The 20,944-nt window shown below is 41.8% G+C and overlaps 1 protein-coding gene across 3 annotated transcripts in view; it reads right to left on the reverse strand.

The window, feature by feature from the left end:
• Positions 1–18: 18 nt before the first annotated feature.
• The window catches only part of PARVB (parvin beta), an 89,375-nt gene continuing 68,449 nt past the window's right edge, over positions 19–20,944 (reverse strand). For 2 of the 3 annotated variants that reach the window (XM_083821326.1, XM_083821325.1), the window contains exons 7-13: positions 17,573–17,631; positions 15,879–15,898; positions 11,241–11,302; positions 9,910–9,978; positions 7,480–7,581; positions 4,131–4,203; positions 19–172 (exon numbers count right to left, since the gene is read on the reverse strand). In XM_083821326.1, coding sequence (XP_083677452.1) covers positions 96–172; positions 4,131–4,203; positions 7,480–7,581; positions 9,910–9,978; positions 11,241–11,302; positions 15,879–15,898; positions 17,573–17,631 — 462 coding nt within the window. In that variant the 3' untranslated portion in view covers positions 19–95. Of the gene's footprint in view, positions 173–1,730; positions 1,858–4,130; positions 4,204–7,479; positions 7,582–9,909; positions 9,979–11,240; positions 11,303–15,878; positions 15,899–17,572; positions 17,632–20,944 lie in introns of all 3 variants that reach the window. The other variant, XR_014578599.1, reaches the window with a different exon arrangement.

Below are 20,944 nucleotides of genomic sequence, written 5' to 3' on the forward strand. Positions count from 1 at the left end.
TAGCATAAGGCACAAAGGGAGTGTGCAGAGGGTACTTTTATTGTATTTTTTGCCTAAGGAGGCTGGTATGATGAAGACCTCAGCAGATTCCAGGATCATTCCACATTCTTGTATTTTGTGAACAGATTGTATAGAACTCTGAGGGTAGACTTCAGATCCAAATTGACAACATCTGTGGAAGAAAAGGAGAAATTCTTAATTTGCTTTTTGTTCTCCACCATTTACCCTCAAAGGAACAAAAGTCCTCACATCTCTGAGCCTGTAGGAACAGCTACAAAAATGTTTTGATCTCCCTAAGCCAAGCTTTTTACATGTTATGCATGATGCACTTCAAAACACCCTCGTGATATTACAGTCACAGCTAACTTCTCTGGGAAATGAAAAAGAAAGATAATTCCCTTCCTCATCTAATACTGGTTACAGAGAAGGCCTGCTTCTGCCTGAAACCTGGGATAAAGCCTCTGGGAAATGCTACCTTCTGGCAACATCATTGGTAGAGTATCTTCTGAGTTTTCGCCAATGACTTTGCTGGCCAGAGAAGAAGCAAAGTAGCCACACACATCATAGTAGATCCTGAATCTCATACACCCACAACTCTGCAGGGATACACTACACAAACAAAGCTTAAATTCTCTCTACAGACCAGAAGCTTTCTGTTATCTAATGTCTTTTCTTACCATGCTAGGCCAGAGAACAATTCTGGAACAGTTCTCAAGTAAAGTTTTTCTGCTAGCACCACCTATCCTATTACTCTAAAAAATGCCAGGAAATGCCACAAACATGTAATCCAGGGACATCGGCGTAGGGGTGGGCATAGCACAAAGAAGGCTGAAGAGGTGAAAAGAAAGTTGGGTGAAATACATAAAAAAAGGAAGCAGAAGAAGAAGAGAAGATACACAGGAAAAAATATCTATGGAACAGTCACACATGGAACGAGGAAGACAGCAAACAGTAAAGTTTAAACTGTTGGAGAGTGTCCAGAGGAGGGCAACAAAGATGGTGAAGGGCCTAGAGGGGAAGACATATGAGGAGCAGCTGAGATCACTGGGCCTGTTCAGCCTGGAGAAGAGGAGGCTGAGGAGGGACCTCATCGCAGTCTACAACTTCCTCGCAGGGGGAGTGGAGAGGCAGGTGACCTATTCTCCGTTATCACCAGTGATAGGACTCGCGGGAACGGTGTTAAGCTGAGGCAGGGGAAGTTTAGGCAGGACATCAGGAAGAGGTTCTTCACCGAGAGACTGGTTGCACACTGGAACAGGCTCCCCAGGGAAGTAGTCACTGCACCAAGCCTGTCTGAATTTAAGAAGCGATTGGACTGTGCACTTAGTCACATGGTCTAAACTTTTGGGCAGACCTGTGCGGTGCCAGGAGTTGGACTTGATGATCCTTATGGGTCCCTTCCAACTCGGGATATTCTATGATTCTATGATTCTAAAGACTAAGTGCAATTAATGCGAGGCCCAGGGGAAACACCTACTGCCTGTTTTGAAGAATCAGTGCCGGGACCTCCCCACCCTTCCCCCCCACTCCATACTGGATAACAGTCTATAACCTCCACACTTCCATCTGGTATTTTCAGTAACCTCTCAAACTTTTTCCACGTATTGTTTCACCTAACTTATTTATGATTTTGTATTTTGCATTTGCAAAAGAATCTTCTGCTGTCCTAAAGAAATGTAAGATCCTAACTGCTGTGAAGTAATACATCCTGAAAAAAAGAGAGATCTTACCTGGATATATGACATATGTTTCTAAGTTTTCCAGGTGTCACAGAAAGCTGCTTACTACCATAGCATTCCCAGTGAGACATGAGCCAGAATCAATCATTGCTTCCTCTGCATCAAAACCCAGTTCCCTCTGAATGGATTTAAAATGTATACATAAATTTAACCATTCCCAAATGAAAAACAACATCTTGCAACAGCCATGCACTTATAAAGCTGGCAAATCAAGGCAAGTATCTGCAGTCACTGCCCCTGGGATTGTTTAAGGAAAGGCTGGATGTGGTACTTAGGGACATGGTTTATTGGGTGATAGTGGTGGTAGGGGAACAGCTCAGCCAGATGATCTTGGATGCCTTTTCCAACCTTAATGGTTCTATGATTCTAAGGGACATCTATCAGCAGATTTGACCAGGGATGCTGGCAGCCTCTTTTGTTTGCAAAACAATTAAATGAAACATTCCTGGCACTACAAAAAATGCAAAAAAAAAAAAAAAAAACAAACCAAAAACAAATAAGGCCCCAATAGTCAGGCTTAAGTGAGAATGTAGTGGTCAGAGATTTTTAGGGAATCTGCCCCCCTCCTTCTAATTGTTTTTCTTCTCCCCATGCCACACATCTTCAGTCTTCCACTGAAAGGGTGGGTCTTTTCCCTCAGCCACTGTTAACCCCCATCTCACCTGCCATGGCATGAAGAGGTGTGATCAAGCCTGGTGGGGTTCAGTTCTTGCCTCTGGCTGACATCCAGCTTCAGAGGCAGGAACTGCCTATGATATAAACCAAGATTAAGGTGCTAATGGTGAGAAATAGAAATCTAGAGGGTAGAACAGAAACATAGCTAGAAGCACAGAAACCAGGGCACATGCTAAGATGTGCTGGGATTAAGTGGCAGCAAAGAGCTGCTGCAAAGGCTAAGGGTTCGGCTGGGGCACAAGCAGGAGCTGGAAGGGGGCCCAGACCAGTGACACTGTGCTGGGCAGACACTGTCCGTCCACCCTCACAATGCTGCAGGAGGCATATACAGCTGACTCCTACTAATCTCCAGCAGTCATGTACTACATGACTGTACTATCAAGATCCTGATCCTACAGAGGATTTGATAAAAGTACAGTGACAAGCAGAGCCCAATACGTTATTGTCTCACCCAGTGGAGGAGCTCTTCAAGAACAGTCAGTTTTACAGGAAATTCCGGCCACACACACAAGCATACTCACTAACAGCTGTGAACCACTGCTAATCAGAAGGGGTACACAGACAGATGAGAAAGGAATACACACAAATCCTGCAGCAGCAAAAAAGGAATGTTCATTGACCTAATTTGGCTCTGACTTCTATTAGTAATTAAATTTTCAGTCAGAAAAACACTTAAACATATTCTGCTGCCTACTGAATCTACACACCTTGTCTGGAGCAAACAAGAAGTCTGCTATGGTACAATACCAGTCATGATAGGGTAAGGATATAAGACAGACTTACAAGAAGGTAATTTCCTCTGTAGAACAACTGATGAAAATATAATCCAAAAAAAAAGGGGGGGGGGGGGGGGAGGGCTAGCTTTCAATTAGACAAGTTATCTTCTAGGTTTTTAACAAAATCTTTCTCCGGAGACAGGCTTATCTAGCTTACCTGGTTTCATTTTGTCATCTTTTTAACCCTTCCACTCAAAAACCTTACTTTCCCAATCCTGCATTCATATTTTTCCACTTTCCCTGTCTTTCTCACACAGCTATTGACTCAACTCCAAGTTAGTGTCTTGCTTCACTGAATTCTTTTTCAGGAGCACTTTTCATCCCCAAATTTAAAAGAACAGCACTCTGACAGGATACGTATTCACTTAATATTGTTTCTTGTCTTTTTTTAACCACTACAACCAGCTCCACTATTTGTTCATCTATTTGCTATCACCAATTTGTCTTATTTTAAGTCAGACTGAACATTTCTTGGGGTCTCCTCATTTTTCACTTTGTTCTATAGAAGCCTCTAATTCATATAATAGTTTGTAACTCTAGGAATAAAAATTATCAGTCAGAAAGTTTTAGTTCCTCTTTTTATCCCTAGCATAAGCAACAGTTTGAGAATCAGAGCAACAATTATGACAATTAGACCATGCAAAACTCCCTGCTTGGACTGTGATCGAGAATAGCAGGTAAATGTATAATATAGCACTGAACAGTTTCTGAATCTTCACTAAAACTAGATGTGCACACCTCAGTAAACCTATTCCAGACAAGAAACAGAGGTAAATATATACCCCAGACGCAGACAATGAATCCTTTGGAAAACTGTCAAGGTGCACATTTACAGCTCCACCTTTTAATACTGCCCTGTTATCTTGAATGAAGTTGCACTTGAAATGCACCTGCTATTATGTATTTATATATGGTTTAAAGCCACGTGTCACAACCATACCTTCAGGACGAGCTTTTGGTTTTTTGAGTCCTCCATCTTGCATCAGCTCAAAAGCAAAGGAAACATTGTGGACCTGAAAAAGGAAAACTGTTTAGAACCCTGATGTTATACAGGCATTATAAAACCTTTTATGAAATTTAAAAAAATGCTTTGTTCTCTCTACACTGGAATATGAAATGACAATTCCATTTAAATCAATAAAAGACATCTACATGTTTGTGCATGACTGAAAGTACTTTTGAGGGACTAAGAAATTAAAGCTTGTATCATTATAGGGCAAATATTGATTTTTTGATACACAGGAAGTAATTTCAAATTTCCAAGTGTAAAATAATACCAAAAAAAAAAGCCCAGTAAGCCTTGATCTCAGTCTCTACAGCACAGGCCTGAGAGCTCCCAGTAACAACTGGAACAGAGCTGCATTTCGCAGAGATCTTTCTGCTTATACCCAAAGCTCAGCATTTCCAACTACAAAGCAATAGATCTGTTGCAGTCCTGGCAACAAGCAATGTTAACAGAAGTGACACAACTGAACAGAGGTGATAAAATACACATGGGTGTGTCAGAAATAAGGACATTAAACTAAGTATTTTCAATTAATATTACTCTTTTCTGCATTATCAGCTGTATACTAAGCAACGTAAACATCACATCATCAGGGAGCGAGGCATCTTAGTACTTTAGCTTCCTCTGCTTGAAAAGAGATAAAATTCAAATCAGATTTCTCAAATGAAGGTAAGTGAAATGGTTCGTGGTAACAGTTGCTAGGCAGACTGTGCAGTGAACTTGCAAAGCAATCTAGGCACAACTGTGCAGAAAAGGAGACAGCTCCCTGAGCAAGCCTCCAAGGACCACACATGAACATAAAGTCAAAGAAAAGAAAACAGACAAAAAGGAAAAATGAAAAAAAGAGGTGAGACTAAAAGAAAATATTAATGAGGAGGAAACTGTATAGCTTAGAGAGATCTGCACAGAAGCTTTCTGAGTCATGCTTAATGAAATTTAAGCAAGGTAATTTGGATTATGAATTCTGTGCAGTTTTGTCTCTGCAAATGACAGTTCTGGAAATACATAGCAAGAGGAAGAGGTTTAATTAAAGCTACTCATCTTGGAAATCAGGGACTTTAGCATACAAAGCTCCCTGCAACAAGGAAGGAAGGCCCCCTTCACTGGCACTTATTGCTCAGGACTTTATTAATCTCTTTTTACCTGCTTCAGTTTCCCCTCATTCACTGGGACAAAAACAATCATTCTCCAGATGAAGATATTTTTTCCCTTCCCAAAACACAGTGCCTAAACTCTTACTTTGATTTACAAATTCCCTTTCCTCAAGGCAAAGTCTCCACACAAAACCACATTACTTCAGGAATACTGGATAATTATTACGAATCTAAACTATTAACAACAAAATCTTGACTGAACCAGTACTGGCTATGACTCAGCATCCTGCATTTCTAAAAGGCAGAAAACTCAAGCTATTGGGATAAAAAAGCAAGAGAAAGCTATAAAGGCGAGCTTGTTTAGAAGATAATAGACAAACATGTTCCCACTGCTCTGTCAAGTTCATGTACAGTATACAACATTCTAAATGAACTAATCCCCATCCTGTCCACAATCTTAACACCTAATGAAGCTCTCTTGCCAGAGTCTGCCTTCAGGGAACCTCTTTAAGCTCCCAAATAGCAACTAGTCACCTACCGAGGAAGTCAACAAATGCTATATAACCCATAGAATCAGCAGGCTCAACGCATTAGGCTAGGTTTGTAACAGCTCTCATTTGGCACACCTCAATTTCCTCCTGCAACGCTGAGATGATCCACATAGGCAAAGCTGGGTTATTGTACCAATAGTAAATCCTGTCCCTCAGGGAGCATTACTGGCACTGAGGGGCACACTGAAGTTGTACAAAATACCCACCATTGTAAGCAGCCCTTACCATACAAAGCCTTTTCAATCTTCTCACTTTTTGCAATGCTTCCACTCCTGACCTAACCACCTCCTGGCTCCAGTTCAGCCAACACTAGACTTATATCATCCTCACTACAGAACCTAGCCGAATAAAAAGCAGGGGGCCAAAGCGTTGCTCCAGCACAACCAGGCTCAGACTATTCCAATATCAGGTACTGAATATACCCAGATATGTGTGCATGTCCAGGAACAACTGCAGAAAGAGGCAAACTTTTGCATATGATAATAAAGCACACATGCTGTGTTAAGACTCTCATCACTAATGCTAGGAATGACACAGGACAGTGCAATGAGTGCATGGCTAAAAGCAAGACACTTATTTTGTCCCCTTCCATTTCTAATACCCTGATTAAGACTAAGACCATCTAAGACTTCAAATAACCCATTCTTTTTCCACAAAGCTCATTATGTCTAAGGTACTGTTAGACAGAAAGTCATTCACTCCTGACCAAAGAGAAGTAAACAACAACAACAAAAAGACAAGCTAGTACATTCTGTCAAAAATTTAAGTCAGCAATGTTGGCAATGACCCTGCCAGGAACTGGACACAAAAACATGTCTGTGTTCACAGACTGACTTCAGACAGGCAACGTTTTGCATGCTCCCTCCCTGGCAGGATTAGGGCCTCCTTCTTGGCTTTACATCAGCTACAAAACACATGGGCACTTGACATACAATTTCTAATCCCAGTTCAACCAAAGATCATGGCCCATGTACCACTTCTTCTACTACCACATATCAAGCCTATCAAGTACATATCAACCAATGATATTCAGTTTCTAGGAACATTAAATAAACTATAGAAAAAGAACCATTGAGTGTTAGGCAACTGATACTAATGAGATCAGGGGTTAGTTTTTAGGGCTGGCACTTTGTGACCTTAGGAAGAAGCTCTATCTTTACATCAATCCCAGTGAACAAAATGCAGATGAAGTGGAGCTTCACAACTCTCATCTTTTGTCTTTCTTCCCTATTTATGTGGTAAACACTAGGCAATGCCAGGCATCATCTCTGCTGTCTAGCACAATAAAGCATCCCTGAGCACAGAAAGACTTCAGGCAGTACTGCAATTTAATAAATCACTTTGATTATGAAAAGTACTATACAGTAAAAAGCACTTATTACTGATTTATTCCTTTTGGATGTTCATGAGTCTTGTGTGGCATATGATGTTTTCTTGCCTAACTATGGGGAATTTACCCATTTATTTCACAAGCAACTTTTTGTGGTATTAACTATCAAGTGTCACAGCCAGTGCACCTTTGCTACAGCTCCTGAAGAGAAGAGTGTATCTACTGGGCACAAAGAGAAAGCACACAATGATTGGAAAATATCATGTGGTAATAAAGCAAAAGGAATACAACCTGGAATTTCTACCCACCTTTTGATCAAAACTTTCAGGCGTTAAGTAGAAGTTGTGAAGTGGAACAAAATAGTCTTCAAGAAGACCCATGAGCAAAACCAAATAAACGCCATCTGCAAACTAAATAGAAATACTAGTGACATTTCTAGGTGGAAGCATCTGTTTTCAAATAAGCATTCATAAACATGCAGAACAATGAATACTTGGACCAAATTATGCACATTGATTTCTAGCACTGTTGTTTGCTAGCACAGAGGCGTAGGACAGTTCAGAAGTCACTGACTGCTCCTTTCAGGCATAGCAAGAAACTGACAGCAAGTGTAACAAGCATTTAGGGCTTTGTTTTGTCTGCTTCCTGGATTCACCAATACCCTTGCAATCATCAGTGCAGCTGAGGAAGCTGAATCAGACTTGTTTTAGGAGCCTGTTGCTATAGCTGCTTTCTTATCAGTTCTTAAACAACAATAACAAAACAGGATACAAGGCTTTCTCCCTACATATGGTAGCATTATTTCCTCTACCCTCAGTTCCTGAATAAAACAAGCCCACTAGCTATAACACTAACCCATTCAAGAGCATGTGCCAACAAATATTTTAATTACTTATACATAGCAAATAACTCCAGGCAGTAGAAATTAGAAGCAATTCACCTGGGAGTTATTTACAATTTGCACTTCGTAGGGGTGTTGAGTATTCAATCTGAAGAGGCATAGACCAAAACAAAAATGTTCTGTATCTCCAGCCAGTTCTCCATTTATTAGGTTACTGAATACTCTGGGGTGAGGTAAAAGTACATATACCTGTTCTTGCTTTTGCTCACTTTTTTAAAAAGTTCATTTTAAAAATGAGCTTTTGCTCATTTTATTTTTTTGAGGAATCTTGCCAACTTCACTGCAGTATTTAACAAAGTTTTTTTCAATAAAAAAAAAAAGACTTCCGGGGAAACCCTGTCCCATATTATATATTTCCAGTCCTACTACTACAGTACATGACAGTTTCAATCACAATCTCTCTTCTCAAATTGTGAGTGTTGAGGATTCTATACACTGCCCTTAATCTGAACTTGAAATTAAATCTCCCCTGTCACAGGTAAAAAGCTTAACTTCACAAAATAAATTGTTTCAAGTCAAAATAGAATGTTCACAGTTTCTGTAAATACTAAATACCATACTAAATACTCTCAGCAATACTGTTCAGTATCCCTACCAGACAGGAAGACTATTTACTGGCTGGAGAAGGGGACTGATGCTATGTATTCAAACAGAATTCTCACTTGTGATCCTGATATGGTGTATGTGACATTCTCTAACCTTTTCAAAAGTAAATTGCTGGGTACTTCCAAGGCATTAAGCAATAATTTCTTGTGACAAATCAGATCCAGTCACCCATTTATTTCAGCAAAGCTATAAAATAGCAGTGGATGACTGGTACTAAACCAAGTCAGACTCAAAATCAATTACCAATACTCCAGGAATAATTCTCTAGATGCTACTTTTTTTTTTCTTTTTTTTTTTTCCAGGACAATAAGGTAACCTTCTCTCCACAGCTCACTGAACTCTGGAAGGAATATTTGTTTCTGTTTGTAAAACTCAGCCAAAGAATCAGTCTGAAAATTGCATAATTTGACCTGCAAAGTGAGAACTAAGCCCACTGACACTTCACTGAAGAACTAAACCCGCTTCACACTTGCTTAAGGTTTCTAAGCATATTCCATGCCTGGTTATGTGCTAGAGGGAGGGAACTCCTACAGAGCTGACTGTGGTGGTACACATTTACCTCAGCTAGCTTTAAATAAACTAACTTGGATACCAATGGCAGTCAAGCCACGGCAGTACATGAGCTCAGTTGCTAATCCACAGTGCTGAGAAGCAAGCAGAGTTCACATGCTCACAAGACAGCAGGATAAAGAGGAGGACACGAAGGCCTTTGCTGCAACATCAAAATTGCTTCCAGTCCCTCTTTGATGCACTCAAGGCTAGCACTGGTATTTCTATGATGAACTGCACAATCCAGTGCTGACTCCTCCTGAGAGCCCCAGGCAGCCAGCTATTTAAGAGCTCACACTGGTTCATTATGAACCCCCACTGCTAGAAAGACAAACCCACCATCCACCCATAACTACAGCAACTGCTTTACAGCACACCACTTTGATCCAGGAGACAAGCTGCCCAGAGACCCAGCCATATTCTACGGTCATTAATACAGACATAATGAATATCCAAGAATTTTACCTTACAATGCAAATTAACAACAGTATGAAGCATATGTAAACATGAGTAAGGGAAGCAAACAATCAGTCAATGTCATTACTACTTAAAAGACAGAGCCCTGATCCTATAAATTAACATGCCTAAAGATAAATAATTCTATAACACAGTTTTATGGGGAGAGGACCTACATTTGTAATTTACACAGTTATATCACAAACAAAAAGACCAAGTCTCCTACCTGGGTTTCTAACTCAGTTACTTCCAAATTCAGTTTATTCAAGTGTTTGTTCACAAAGGTGATCAGAGACTACAAAAAGAGAACACCAGAAACAGCGATGTTAGAAATTACAGACGATGCTTATGTGAAAGGGTTAACATACTCTTATAAGGCATTTTTAAGCTTAATAAATATGACTGTGTGCTATTTGCTTTGGCATAAATAAGTACTTAAAACTGAAAACAGCATAGTAGTAATTTTTCTTGCAACATAAGCCAGAAGCCACCAGGTGGTGCTACTACATACTTATAACTTTTTATTTTTATAGCACAGAAAGCATACTTCTGTCTTGTGGGGAAAAAAACTTGATGACATTGGTTCTTTTGCAAGTTCTTTGTGAAGATGCAGCCAGCAGTAGGTGCAGTTACTGTCCACACTGCTCTCTTCAGGTTGTTGTTGAAGATCCACTGCCTGGAAGCAAGGCATCAGCAGCACTGAGCTAAGACTCCCAACAGAAGATACCAACAGCGCACAGTTCTGCACTCACCTCTCTTCTTGGAGTGATGTGCGCTTATAAATTTCCAAATGGCAGTCGCAATATAACCCAAATCTGTACTACATATTTCTATTCCTGCAGGAAACAGACATGCAAGATCCTGCTTAGCCAGACAGGTGATAACATATCAAAGCAAAGATCTGCCAGCCTGCTTAAAACACTTCCAAGGGGACAGACACACAGTTGAAAGTTAACATTTCTATCACACGGATACAGTTAACTTAATTCTCTAACAGCTTTGGCAACACTATTCTAGAAGACTTTCTGACACCACCAGATATTTGTCACCCTGCAGCCCAGCTCCTCCTTGCTGGAGGACAGCACCTGGGATATAAAAGTCTGTAAAACTGTCCAGCCAGAATGATCTGGATAACTGTAAATACTGTGCAGAGTAGCTTTTCTAACCTGTACCATTTTGACTGAATCTGATAAAGGAGCAGTTGCTGAGGCAGTTATACAGTTACATGAAGCACTGATCTCTGGCAGGAGGGGGATAAAAGGACAAGCAGCTGGCTGGGGACAATAACGTTTTCATCCTGCTTAGGGGCAGCCAAAATAAGGTGTGGCTGCAACCTAAGAGTCAATGTATCTATCGGCACTGCACAGAAGAGCCTGTACCAATAAACAAGAGCAATCAAACAAGAGCCTGACTGAAGCCAATGAATCCAAGTATCACCCGGCTCTGAAACAGTGACCCTTTTTATTACTTTACAATCATTTTCTGCCATTTCCAGATCTTTCTGGATATCCTACTAAAAGAAAAAAAAATGTAGAAATCTTACTTTATTTTTCTTACCTTTTTGACTACGCTGAGTTTGTCTGGTGCATGATCAAAGAGTGTATCAAAGGCATCACGCTCTGGTTTTACAAAATTAAAAAAAAAAAAAAGAAAAAAAATCAATACACCTCTAATAGCCAAGTATGAGAAGCAGGTTACATGTCACAAGCTTAAGGGCCAGTTTCAGAAAGCCAGAGACTCAAGCTAAAAGTTGTCACCCCATTTTGGTGTCTAACTAAACACCAAAGCAAACTGCACTGGGAATTTTAGGAGTAATTGCAAATAAACATATAGTTCATTGACTGCCCTTTCCTGTTATTCATAATAGTTACACAAAATAATGTAGATGGAAGAAAACTTAAAATGAAACAAATTTTGACTCAATCATAACCTAATCACTGAGCCACTGAAACATCATCTGGTTTTGTTGCACTACAGAAACAATCATGGCTACATTTGTGCCCACTGGTCAGCATCAAAATCAGATGCTGCTATGATTAATTTTAAGCCTACCTTTAGTACCACTGACTTCATCAAAGCTTAAAACTTACCACATAAGTAAAACCTGATTCAGCACTCTCTGAAGAGCAAAGCTTACATACAGTATAAAGATTTAAATTACTGTAGAACAGTTAAGCCTTACCATTGCACAACATCTAATCCAATCATAAATCTACTAAAGTGAAAAGATTTCTGCAACGTGTCACATAGTGGCAATTCAAGGCTGACTGAAATTTTCCAAATACTGAGTTGTTTGGATGATATTTAAAATTGAACTGTTATCATCAGGTGAAACAAGAAAAAAGCTAAAAATATAACCAATTATAGCCAATTACATTTATGTTTAAAAAATGTATCAAAAACACTGTTGAAGTGTGCTGGTTTTAAGCTCTTATATTTTTCAACATAGCTTTAACAGTTTTTCTGCACTTAAATTATTTTTATTTACAGAACAGAACACATTTTACAGAATCATCTAGGTTGGAAGAGACCTCCAAGATCACCTAGTCCAACCTCTGACCTAACACTAACAAGTCCTCCACTAAACCAGATCACTAAGCTCTACCTCTAAATGTCTTTTAAAGACCTCCAGGGATGGTGACTCAACCACTTCCCTGGGCAGCCCATTCCAATGCCAAACAACCCTTTCAGTAAAGAAGTTCTTCCTATTACCCAACCTAAACATCCCCTGGCACAACTTTAGCCCATTCCCCCTCGTCCTGTCACCAGGCACGTGGGAGAATAGACCAACCCCCACCTCGCTACAGCCTCCTTTAATGTATCTACAGAGTGCGATAAGGTCGCCCCTGAGCCTCCTCCAGACTGAACAATCCCAGCTCCCTCAGCCGCTCCTCATAAGACTTGTTCTCCAGACCCCTCACCAGCTTCGTTGCCCTTCTCTGGACTCGCTCAAGCATCTCAATGTCGTTCTTGTAGTCATGGGCCCAAAACTGAACACAGTACTCGAGGTGCGGCCTCACCAGAGCCGAGTACAGGAGGACAATCACTTCCCTAGTCCTCCTGGCCACACTGTTTCTTATACAAACCAGGATGCTGTTGGCCTTCTTGGCCACCTGAACACACTGCTGGCTCATATTCAGCCGACTATCAACCAATACTCCCAGGTCCTTCTCTGCCAGGCAGCTTTCTAACCACTCATCTCCCAGCCTGTAGCTCTGCTTGGGTTGTTACGCCCCAGGTGCAGGACCTGGCACTTGGCCTTACTGAACTTCATACAGTTGGCCTCAGCCCATCGGTCCAGCCTATCCAGATCCTCCTGCAGAGCCTTCCTACCCTCGAGCAGATCAACACATGCACCTAACTTGGTGTCGTCGGCAAACTTATTGAGGGTGCACTCGATCCCCTCATCCAGATCATCGATAAAGATATTAAAGAGAACTGGCCCTAGTACTGAGCCCTGAGGGACTCCACTAATGACCGGCCTCCAACTGGATTTAACTCCATTCACCACGACTCTTTGGGCCTGGCTATCCAGCCAGTTTTTAACCCAACAAAGCATACACCAGTCCAAGCAGCCAGTTTCTTGAGGAGAATGTTGTGGGAAACGTTGTCCAAAGCCTTACTGAAGTCAAGGTAGACCACATCCACAGCCTTTCCCTCATCCACTAAGCGCGTCACTTTGTCATAGAAGGAGATCAGGTTCATCAAGCAGGACCTGCCTTTCATAAACCCATGCTGACTGGGCCTGATCGCCTGCTTGCCCTGCAAGTGCCGCGTGATGACGCTCAAGATAATCTGCTCCATGAGCTTCCCTGGAACTGAGGTCAAACTAACAGGCCTATAGTTTCCTGGGTCTACCTTCCGGCCCTTCTTGTAGATGGGTGTCACGTTTGCTAGCTGCCAGTCGACTGGGACCTCCCCTGATAGCCACGACTGCTGATAAATGATGGAAAGTGGCTTGGCCAGCTCTACCAGCAGTTCTCTCAGTACCCTCGGGTGGATCCCATCCGGCCCCATCAACTTGTGTACATCTATGAGTTGTAGCAGGTCACCAACCATTTCCTCGTGGATTGTGAGGGCCACATTCTGCTCCCCATCCCCTTCCACCAGCTCAGGGTACTGGGTATCTAGAGAACAACTGGTCTTGCCACTAAAGACTGAGGCAAAGAAGGCATTAAGCACCTCAGCCTTTTCCTCATCTCTCGTCACAAAGTTTCCCCCCGCATCCAGGAAAGGATGGAGATTCTCCTTAGTCCTCCTTTTTGTGTTGATGTATTTATAAAAACATTTTCTGTTGTCTTTAACGGCAGTAGCCAGATTGAGCTCCAGATGAGCTTTGGCCTTTCTAATTTTGTTCCTGCATATCCTTACAACATTCTTATAATTCTTCTGAGTGGCCTGCCCTCTTTTCCAAAGATCATAAACCCTCTTTTTTTTCCTAAGCTCTAGCCACAACTCTGTTCAGCCAGGCCGGTCTTCTTCCACGCCAGCTCATCTTTGGGCACATGGGGACAGACCGCTCCTGAGCCATTAAGATTTCCTTCTTGAGGAGTTCCCAGCCTTCCTGGACTCCTCTGCCCTTCAGGACTGCCTCCCAAGGGACTCTGCCAACCAGTGTCCTGAACAGCTCAAAGTCTGCCCTCTGGAAGGCCAAGACAGCAATTTCACTCATCCCCTTCCTGACTTCGCCAAGAATAGAGGACTCTACCATTTCGTGGTCACTCTGCCCAAGACAGCTCCCGACCACCACATCTCCCACCAGTCCCTCTGTGTTTGTGAACAGAAGGTCTACTGGGGCAGCTCCCCTGGTAGGCTCACTAACCAGCTGCATCAGGAAACTATCTTCCATGCTCTCCAGAAACCTCCTAGACTGCTTCCTCTGAGCTGTATTGCATTTCCAGGGAAGTTGAAGTCCTCCCCCGAGGACAAGAGGTGATGATTTCACAACTGTTGCCAGCTGTCTGTAGAATTCCTCGTCCGTCTCCTCATCCTAGTTTGGCGGTCTATAACAGACCCCCACCAGGATGCTTGCCTTGTTGGCCTTCCTGCCGATCCTAACCCATAGGGACTCAACCTTATCATTCCCAGACTCAGTCTCGAGTTCCACAACATCAAGACACTCTCTAATATAGAGAGCCACACCACCACCCCTTCTGTGCTGCCTGTCCTTTCTGAAGAGCCTATAGCCAGTCATTGCAGCACTCCAGTCATGAGAGTGGTCCCACCACGTTTCAGTGATGGTAACCAAGTCATAGCTAGCCTGCTGCACGATGGCTTCCACCTCCTCCTGTTTGTTGCCCATGCTGCGTGCATTAGTGTAGATTTTAATAGTTCTCTGCTGCTAAATAAACATATTTATTATCCAAGTTCCTTTGGTATCTAAAAATATGTTTTTTAGCCCCCTCACATTGCTTATTTTCCAGGTACCTAATTACATATTAATGTAGATATTCTACAAGGCAGGAAAATGGTAGTGTTCACAGATTTTGTCTGGGAAACTGAGAAAATAAAGACCTGTTCATCATCACATGCAGTCCCTCAGAGAAGCCCAGATTTCTCCAGTGAATAGTAAGTGATTTACTGCTGCTAAAAAAAAACTAAATGGAAAAAGAAAGAGAAGTCTCTCAGAAGCACTGCTAAACACTTAATTTTTGTTTAGAAGACCAGATCTATGGCGGGTAAAGTCTCTAAAATCTGGTGAACATGGAGGAGAGAAGACAGTACTCCTTGCAAAGCGATTAGGACTGGTCGCTGAAAGTAGACAGACAGATAAAAAGTGCTTTCTTAGACCTCATAGCATGTACCTTTGCTTAATTTTCACATGTTCACTTATATATAAATTAAATGGTCACATTCTGAAGCAGGTGTAACTTACTGCTGGGGATTGCAAAGATTTTTGCTTGAAAGCCAATAACAATGGTACTAGGAAATATTGCCCTGTGTAGCATTTTTGCTATTTGTTACATATGAATGAAAACAGACCAACAGAGATGAGTCTAAAGAGCAAAAGCAGCACACTGGATGATCTGGTTCTGCCCATTATGCTCCACGTTTGTGCCCCCCTGCCCCCACAATACATTCCAACCCTGTGCAATTGCTTAATCCATTGTCTTGATCTGCTGAAGGAAAGCAGACAAGATTTCTGTGCCCGACATAAATTTTAAAAAAAAAAAATCAGTCAACTTTGTTACTTACCAAATCTTCCCATCATCATCCTGCAAGTCAGAGCATTCAAAGACATTGGGTTATTTCATGAATAATCACTTTCAAAAGACAAGACCATGGGCTTAATGGGCCTTTTCCTGCAAGATGCCGAGGGCTAACCACTCCTCCCATGTCAGGAGGCTGAGCATGTTGCAGACCAGACCCAACAGTGCTGCAGGAATGTCCTCAGCAGACCACCAGCGATGTCAGGGAGATGCATTTGAAATGAATGGAAATGCATACTTATGTTTATACAGAATTGTGATTTTTTTATGTTTAACTATTTTTATGATGAAGAGTGAATGAATACATATGTTTCTGTGGACAGTTTCCACATATAGGGTCAGCAGAAACCACACAGCTCAGAAAGAGCAAGGCTACCTATCTCATTTTAATCTGTTTTATCTGAAGAAATAAAACATCTATTATATATGAATATAATGTAAACAACACCGCCACATATGAATTATATACACAGTCCAGTGACATCACCAGGCATATGCAGATGTTTACCAGCTAGGAATCAGGCCCCAATTTGCACAGAGGAATTTTAAAAGTATTCAATGAATGTTGCTTTCTGATTACTGAATTTTCTGTACCTATGCGGGTATGTAACACATTAAACAGTAACCTACGTTTCTATAATATTAAGTAACACATTCATAATAAAACACATGCATAAACACACAGGAGTATCTGTAAACATCTTTCTTCCTAAGAAATGTCCAAGCCCCACTCCACAGATCACATCTCACAAACCACATCAGAAAGAGAGGATGAGCTAACTATACTGTTCAAGAGCACAGGAGAGAAGGGAAGAATTTTGGTCCACAATACAGAGGCAGAACGTAGATCCTACAAAAAACACTATGGAACTTTAATGTCCACACACAGATATTATGATCTCATTTTTTAATGTTTCCATCTGAAAGATCTTCCCCACTGAGCAAGCCACATGGTACTTTATTAATCTTCAGAGAAAGCTGAGCCAACTCCACAGGGAGCCAATACACTGATACACTGAAGGAGGGCTCATGTAAGCCCCTGTGAGCTAAGTTGCCTTCAGGCCACGTGAAGGAGAATCTCAGCTTTTATTTGCAGCCGAAGTGTATGTCTTGCCTCTTCCTTATAAAAAGAATTGTAAACATATAAAGCAAAGTAAACCCATTACAAAATCTGGAGAGTGAAGAGTTTTGTTTATTTATTTTTGTTGAACTCTAGTCCTCAGGTACTACATGAAAATAGCAATCTTGTCTCTCCTTATAACTTTATTAGAGTATCATTTCAGTTTTGAGAGTTACTGCCTTCTGTCAAACTAATCTGTCCTCAAATTATCTACAACAGCCCTTTATTTAAGAGAGGCAACAGCACCAGGCGGAAATGAGTTAAAAATGGTGACCTGCAGAAGGCAGGAAAAAAGGCCCACAAGGATCACTGTCAATGAAACATCCAGTTAAAAGCTTTTGTGACACAAGAACGTCAAGAAGATACTTCTGTCCTTTGGAACGTATTTCCAGAGACAAAGTTATTTTTATATAGTGAAAAAGCAACACATTAAGGGATTTTGTTAATTTAGTAGGAGCAGGGGGAGGTGATGCAGATTATGCCTCCATTTTGTTCTTGTGAGGAAATTCACAACACGCACCACAGAAACACGCTTTGAAACTAAAGCATTTTGTACTTACTCTGTCGTAGTCGTCAGCTCCTCTGTAACATGAGTTGTCTGAAGAAGGCCTTCGCGTTTCTGGAAATGATGATGGAGTTAGAAACAGAGACTGCATTAATACAGGAGAAGATGAACAGGGGCTCTGCAGCATTCATCATCTTTCAGAATCCTGGGGGAGAAAACTGAGTAAAATATGTTTGCTAAGATGAAGTTTTGTATGGACAGAGGTGAAACAGCTGACATGGGAGGGTTCACTCCTACAACAGTGGCATTTATCAGGCTGACAGCCAAATGAATATTTGGAAAATGTGTATATATTTGCAGCCAATAAACTCATTAGCAATTTTCCTCCTGAGACCAGAGGCAACATCATGCCTGGAACACAAATTAGAGAGAGTATGTCAGCCCCATCTTAAAGTCCCCGAGGATACTTGTTTGTGTCAATGTCAACCAACAATTTGACACAACCAGCAGCCTGGCTCTCAGGAGAGGTCTGGGGCTGAAGTAACACAGTCTGCTGCCCCCGTGCCAGGGCCTTGATGTGCTGGCAAAGCTCTCAATGCACAAAGGGGGCTCTCCTAGAGCAGGCATGCTACTGAGGCCACTAGTCACACTCCTGTCAGGAGCCATCATGGAAACACAAGGAACATAAAAAGACTGACCTGACCAGTGATTTCACGATAGATAGCATCCCCCTGTTACTGGATTTTGTTTCCTTGGTATAGATTTCTGCATGAGCAAGAACTCTACAACCCAACAGAGTTAGCATGTGCTGAGACCCCGTTTCAAAGAAGCTTCCTCCATGGTAAGACACAGCCCCCTGATACGAGGGGACTCAAATGGTTTTGAGTCCCCCAGAGTTTTGGACACATGGCACACACCTCTTGGAGGCTGGAAGTGTTTTTACCTAACTCAAAAAACCTTCTCAGCACCTCTTTCCACTGAGTCTGTAGGACCCTTTTAAAATTATGGGACACAGCCTTATGCCTGAAAGGGGGAATTTCTTCCCTGCCTTCTTTACGCTGAAAAAGCTGACAACAAGAGCTCAAATCTCAGCAGGCATCTAAGAACTGGGTCCTGTCAGAATAACTGACAAAACAGTTAATAAAGAAAGCTGCTAGCTCTGGTAAGCAGGGAAACGACCACCCTCAGGCACAAGCTCTTTACACATATGCCATCTCAATCATTTTCACCAGCTGAACCCCAAACAAGAACTTATTACAGAGAACAGCTTTGAAGAGAAGCACATCCTTCCCCACAAGCAATCTAAGAAATACAAATTGAAATCAAAAAAACAGTAACAAGAATTCCTTCCCTTCCACTCCCTATTCAACAGAAGAAGGCAGCGCTGCTTTCTCAAGCCACCCAGGGAGCCTGGCTGAAAGCAGGGTGGGAGGCACTGTCTCCCACTGCTGTGCTGTGGCAGCTTCCCACTTGAGCCAGGCCCTGTGCTGAATCCAGCCCGCGGCTGTGTCTTCTCAATGCCTTATTTCCATATCACAAATACATCTAACTCTGCTCCCCTGAGGGAGCCAGGGGAACAGCACCAGAAAGTTTGGTAAAACAAGCCAGGATGACAGCATGGATGGGAAAATGAGGAAGTGTCTGACAAGGCAATGTTTTCTTGCAAATGGAACAATGTTGTCTTTATTGCATCCCACCGAGTCTCTGCTGTACTTGCACCAGTTTCTGGACCTTCCAGTCACCCTGTACCTCAGGGAGAAGATGCTATGCCCTGTGAATAAAATCTCAGTGAGTGGTGACCAGTGAGTAAATGCCTCCAAGCAGCTGACAAGAAAGAGAAACGGATGCCCACTCTGATTCCCCAGTGGGTGGAAATGGCAGTACTTCTATGCACCTCTCTCAGAGGCAGCTGAGCTTGCTGCTCGCATGAGCCTAGGTCCCCTGGCCTTGCAATCCAAAAACAAATGTCATCCTTCGATAAAAGTTGGATTCTTTGCATAAGCGCCACCAGACACATTTATTCTTCATGCTGCCTTGCCTCTGACCTTTCAGTCTGTAACTCAGACTACAAGGGAATTACTGCAAAAATACCTCAGATCTCCCAGCAGCACCAAGGTGGGAAATGCTGCAATTTTTAAAATGGGGAAGAGGAAAGCTAAGTGCACAAGAAAGCAATTACTGAGCCTTGCAAAAATAACCAACAAGCAGAGAGCCTTACAAACAATTTTTACACTTATTCCTGAGAACATTTTTGCTTTCCTGAATTACAGTATTCCTTCATCATACAAGTTCATGTTTCAGTTAGCAGAAGGTAAAGTCAGCTGGAAGAAAAATCACAGGATTTTCAGTTCTCACCGGAGCCACACACAGAAATCACAAAGTTTCAACCCTTCCTGCCCTCACTGAGGAGAGCTAGAAAAGGAAAATGCTCACTGATACTAGTATTAAAACATGTACCATCTTAGATTCATAACTAAGCACTTGAAGTAGCTGTCAACAGGATCTTAAGTAAAAGACCCACCTAAACCCTTGCTCTGCTAGGACACTTCAGATATAACTCGGACTTCTATTGCCATTCTCACATTTTCTATTTCACTCAAAAAACAACAACAGCCAACACCAAACAAAATAAAAATAAATAAAAATAAAAAATAAAAATAAAACACAAATCTGGGGGTTGATTTCAAAACAGGTTTGAAAGTAACTCGGTTTCAGGAGCTTCACTCTTGACAGGGGCTACCTCATGGTGCCCATTATAAAACAATGTAGTATTTTTCTGCTGGGTTAGTCTTGTTACTGTTCTGGGTAATACAGTAGGTAGACAGATACATAGGTAAAGGTTCTTCCTGCCAGGGAAAGTAAAACGGAAAGTCCTCTCCAAAACAATTGTGGATTTTCTAAGCAAACTACACAGCGCAGGACCAAAAGAAGACAGTGTATTATTTGACGGATAAAGATCCATCTACGTATCTTTCTCAGAACAGCAACTGAGGAAAGTCTCTGTCACCTCAAGACTCGAAAGGGTAGAATTCAAGGGAAGGCAGAATCACTACCAGTCTGTGGAGATCTTGATAAATACTTCTCATGTAGCACGGTGCTGTCATAATACTATTTCATTTTGTGGACCGGGTCACTAAAAATTAGAGAAGAGAAAGCCCACACTTCCACAAGCTAAAAAGGTGTTTGGCATTGCTCTTGGATGGGCTATGAAAATGTACACAGCTTCATTAAGCAGTAACTTGCTAAGCCAGTATGACAGTTATTTTCACAGTGTAAACACAGCCTTTCTGGGCAAGAAGCACTTCACAGATCTGTACAGTGTGCGAACAGCTCGACTAAACTGATAATGTTAATTCTAAGTGCCAAGGACACCCATGAAAGTGAGACTTATCTAGTTTTGAAAACTTCAGTATAAGTGCATTCTTGC

This window comes from Anser anser (assembly GCF_964211835.1).
Source record: "Anser anser genome assembly, chromosome: 1".
In the NCBI taxonomy this organism is placed as follows: domain Eukaryota; kingdom Metazoa; phylum Chordata; class Aves; order Anseriformes; family Anatidae; genus Anser; species Anser anser.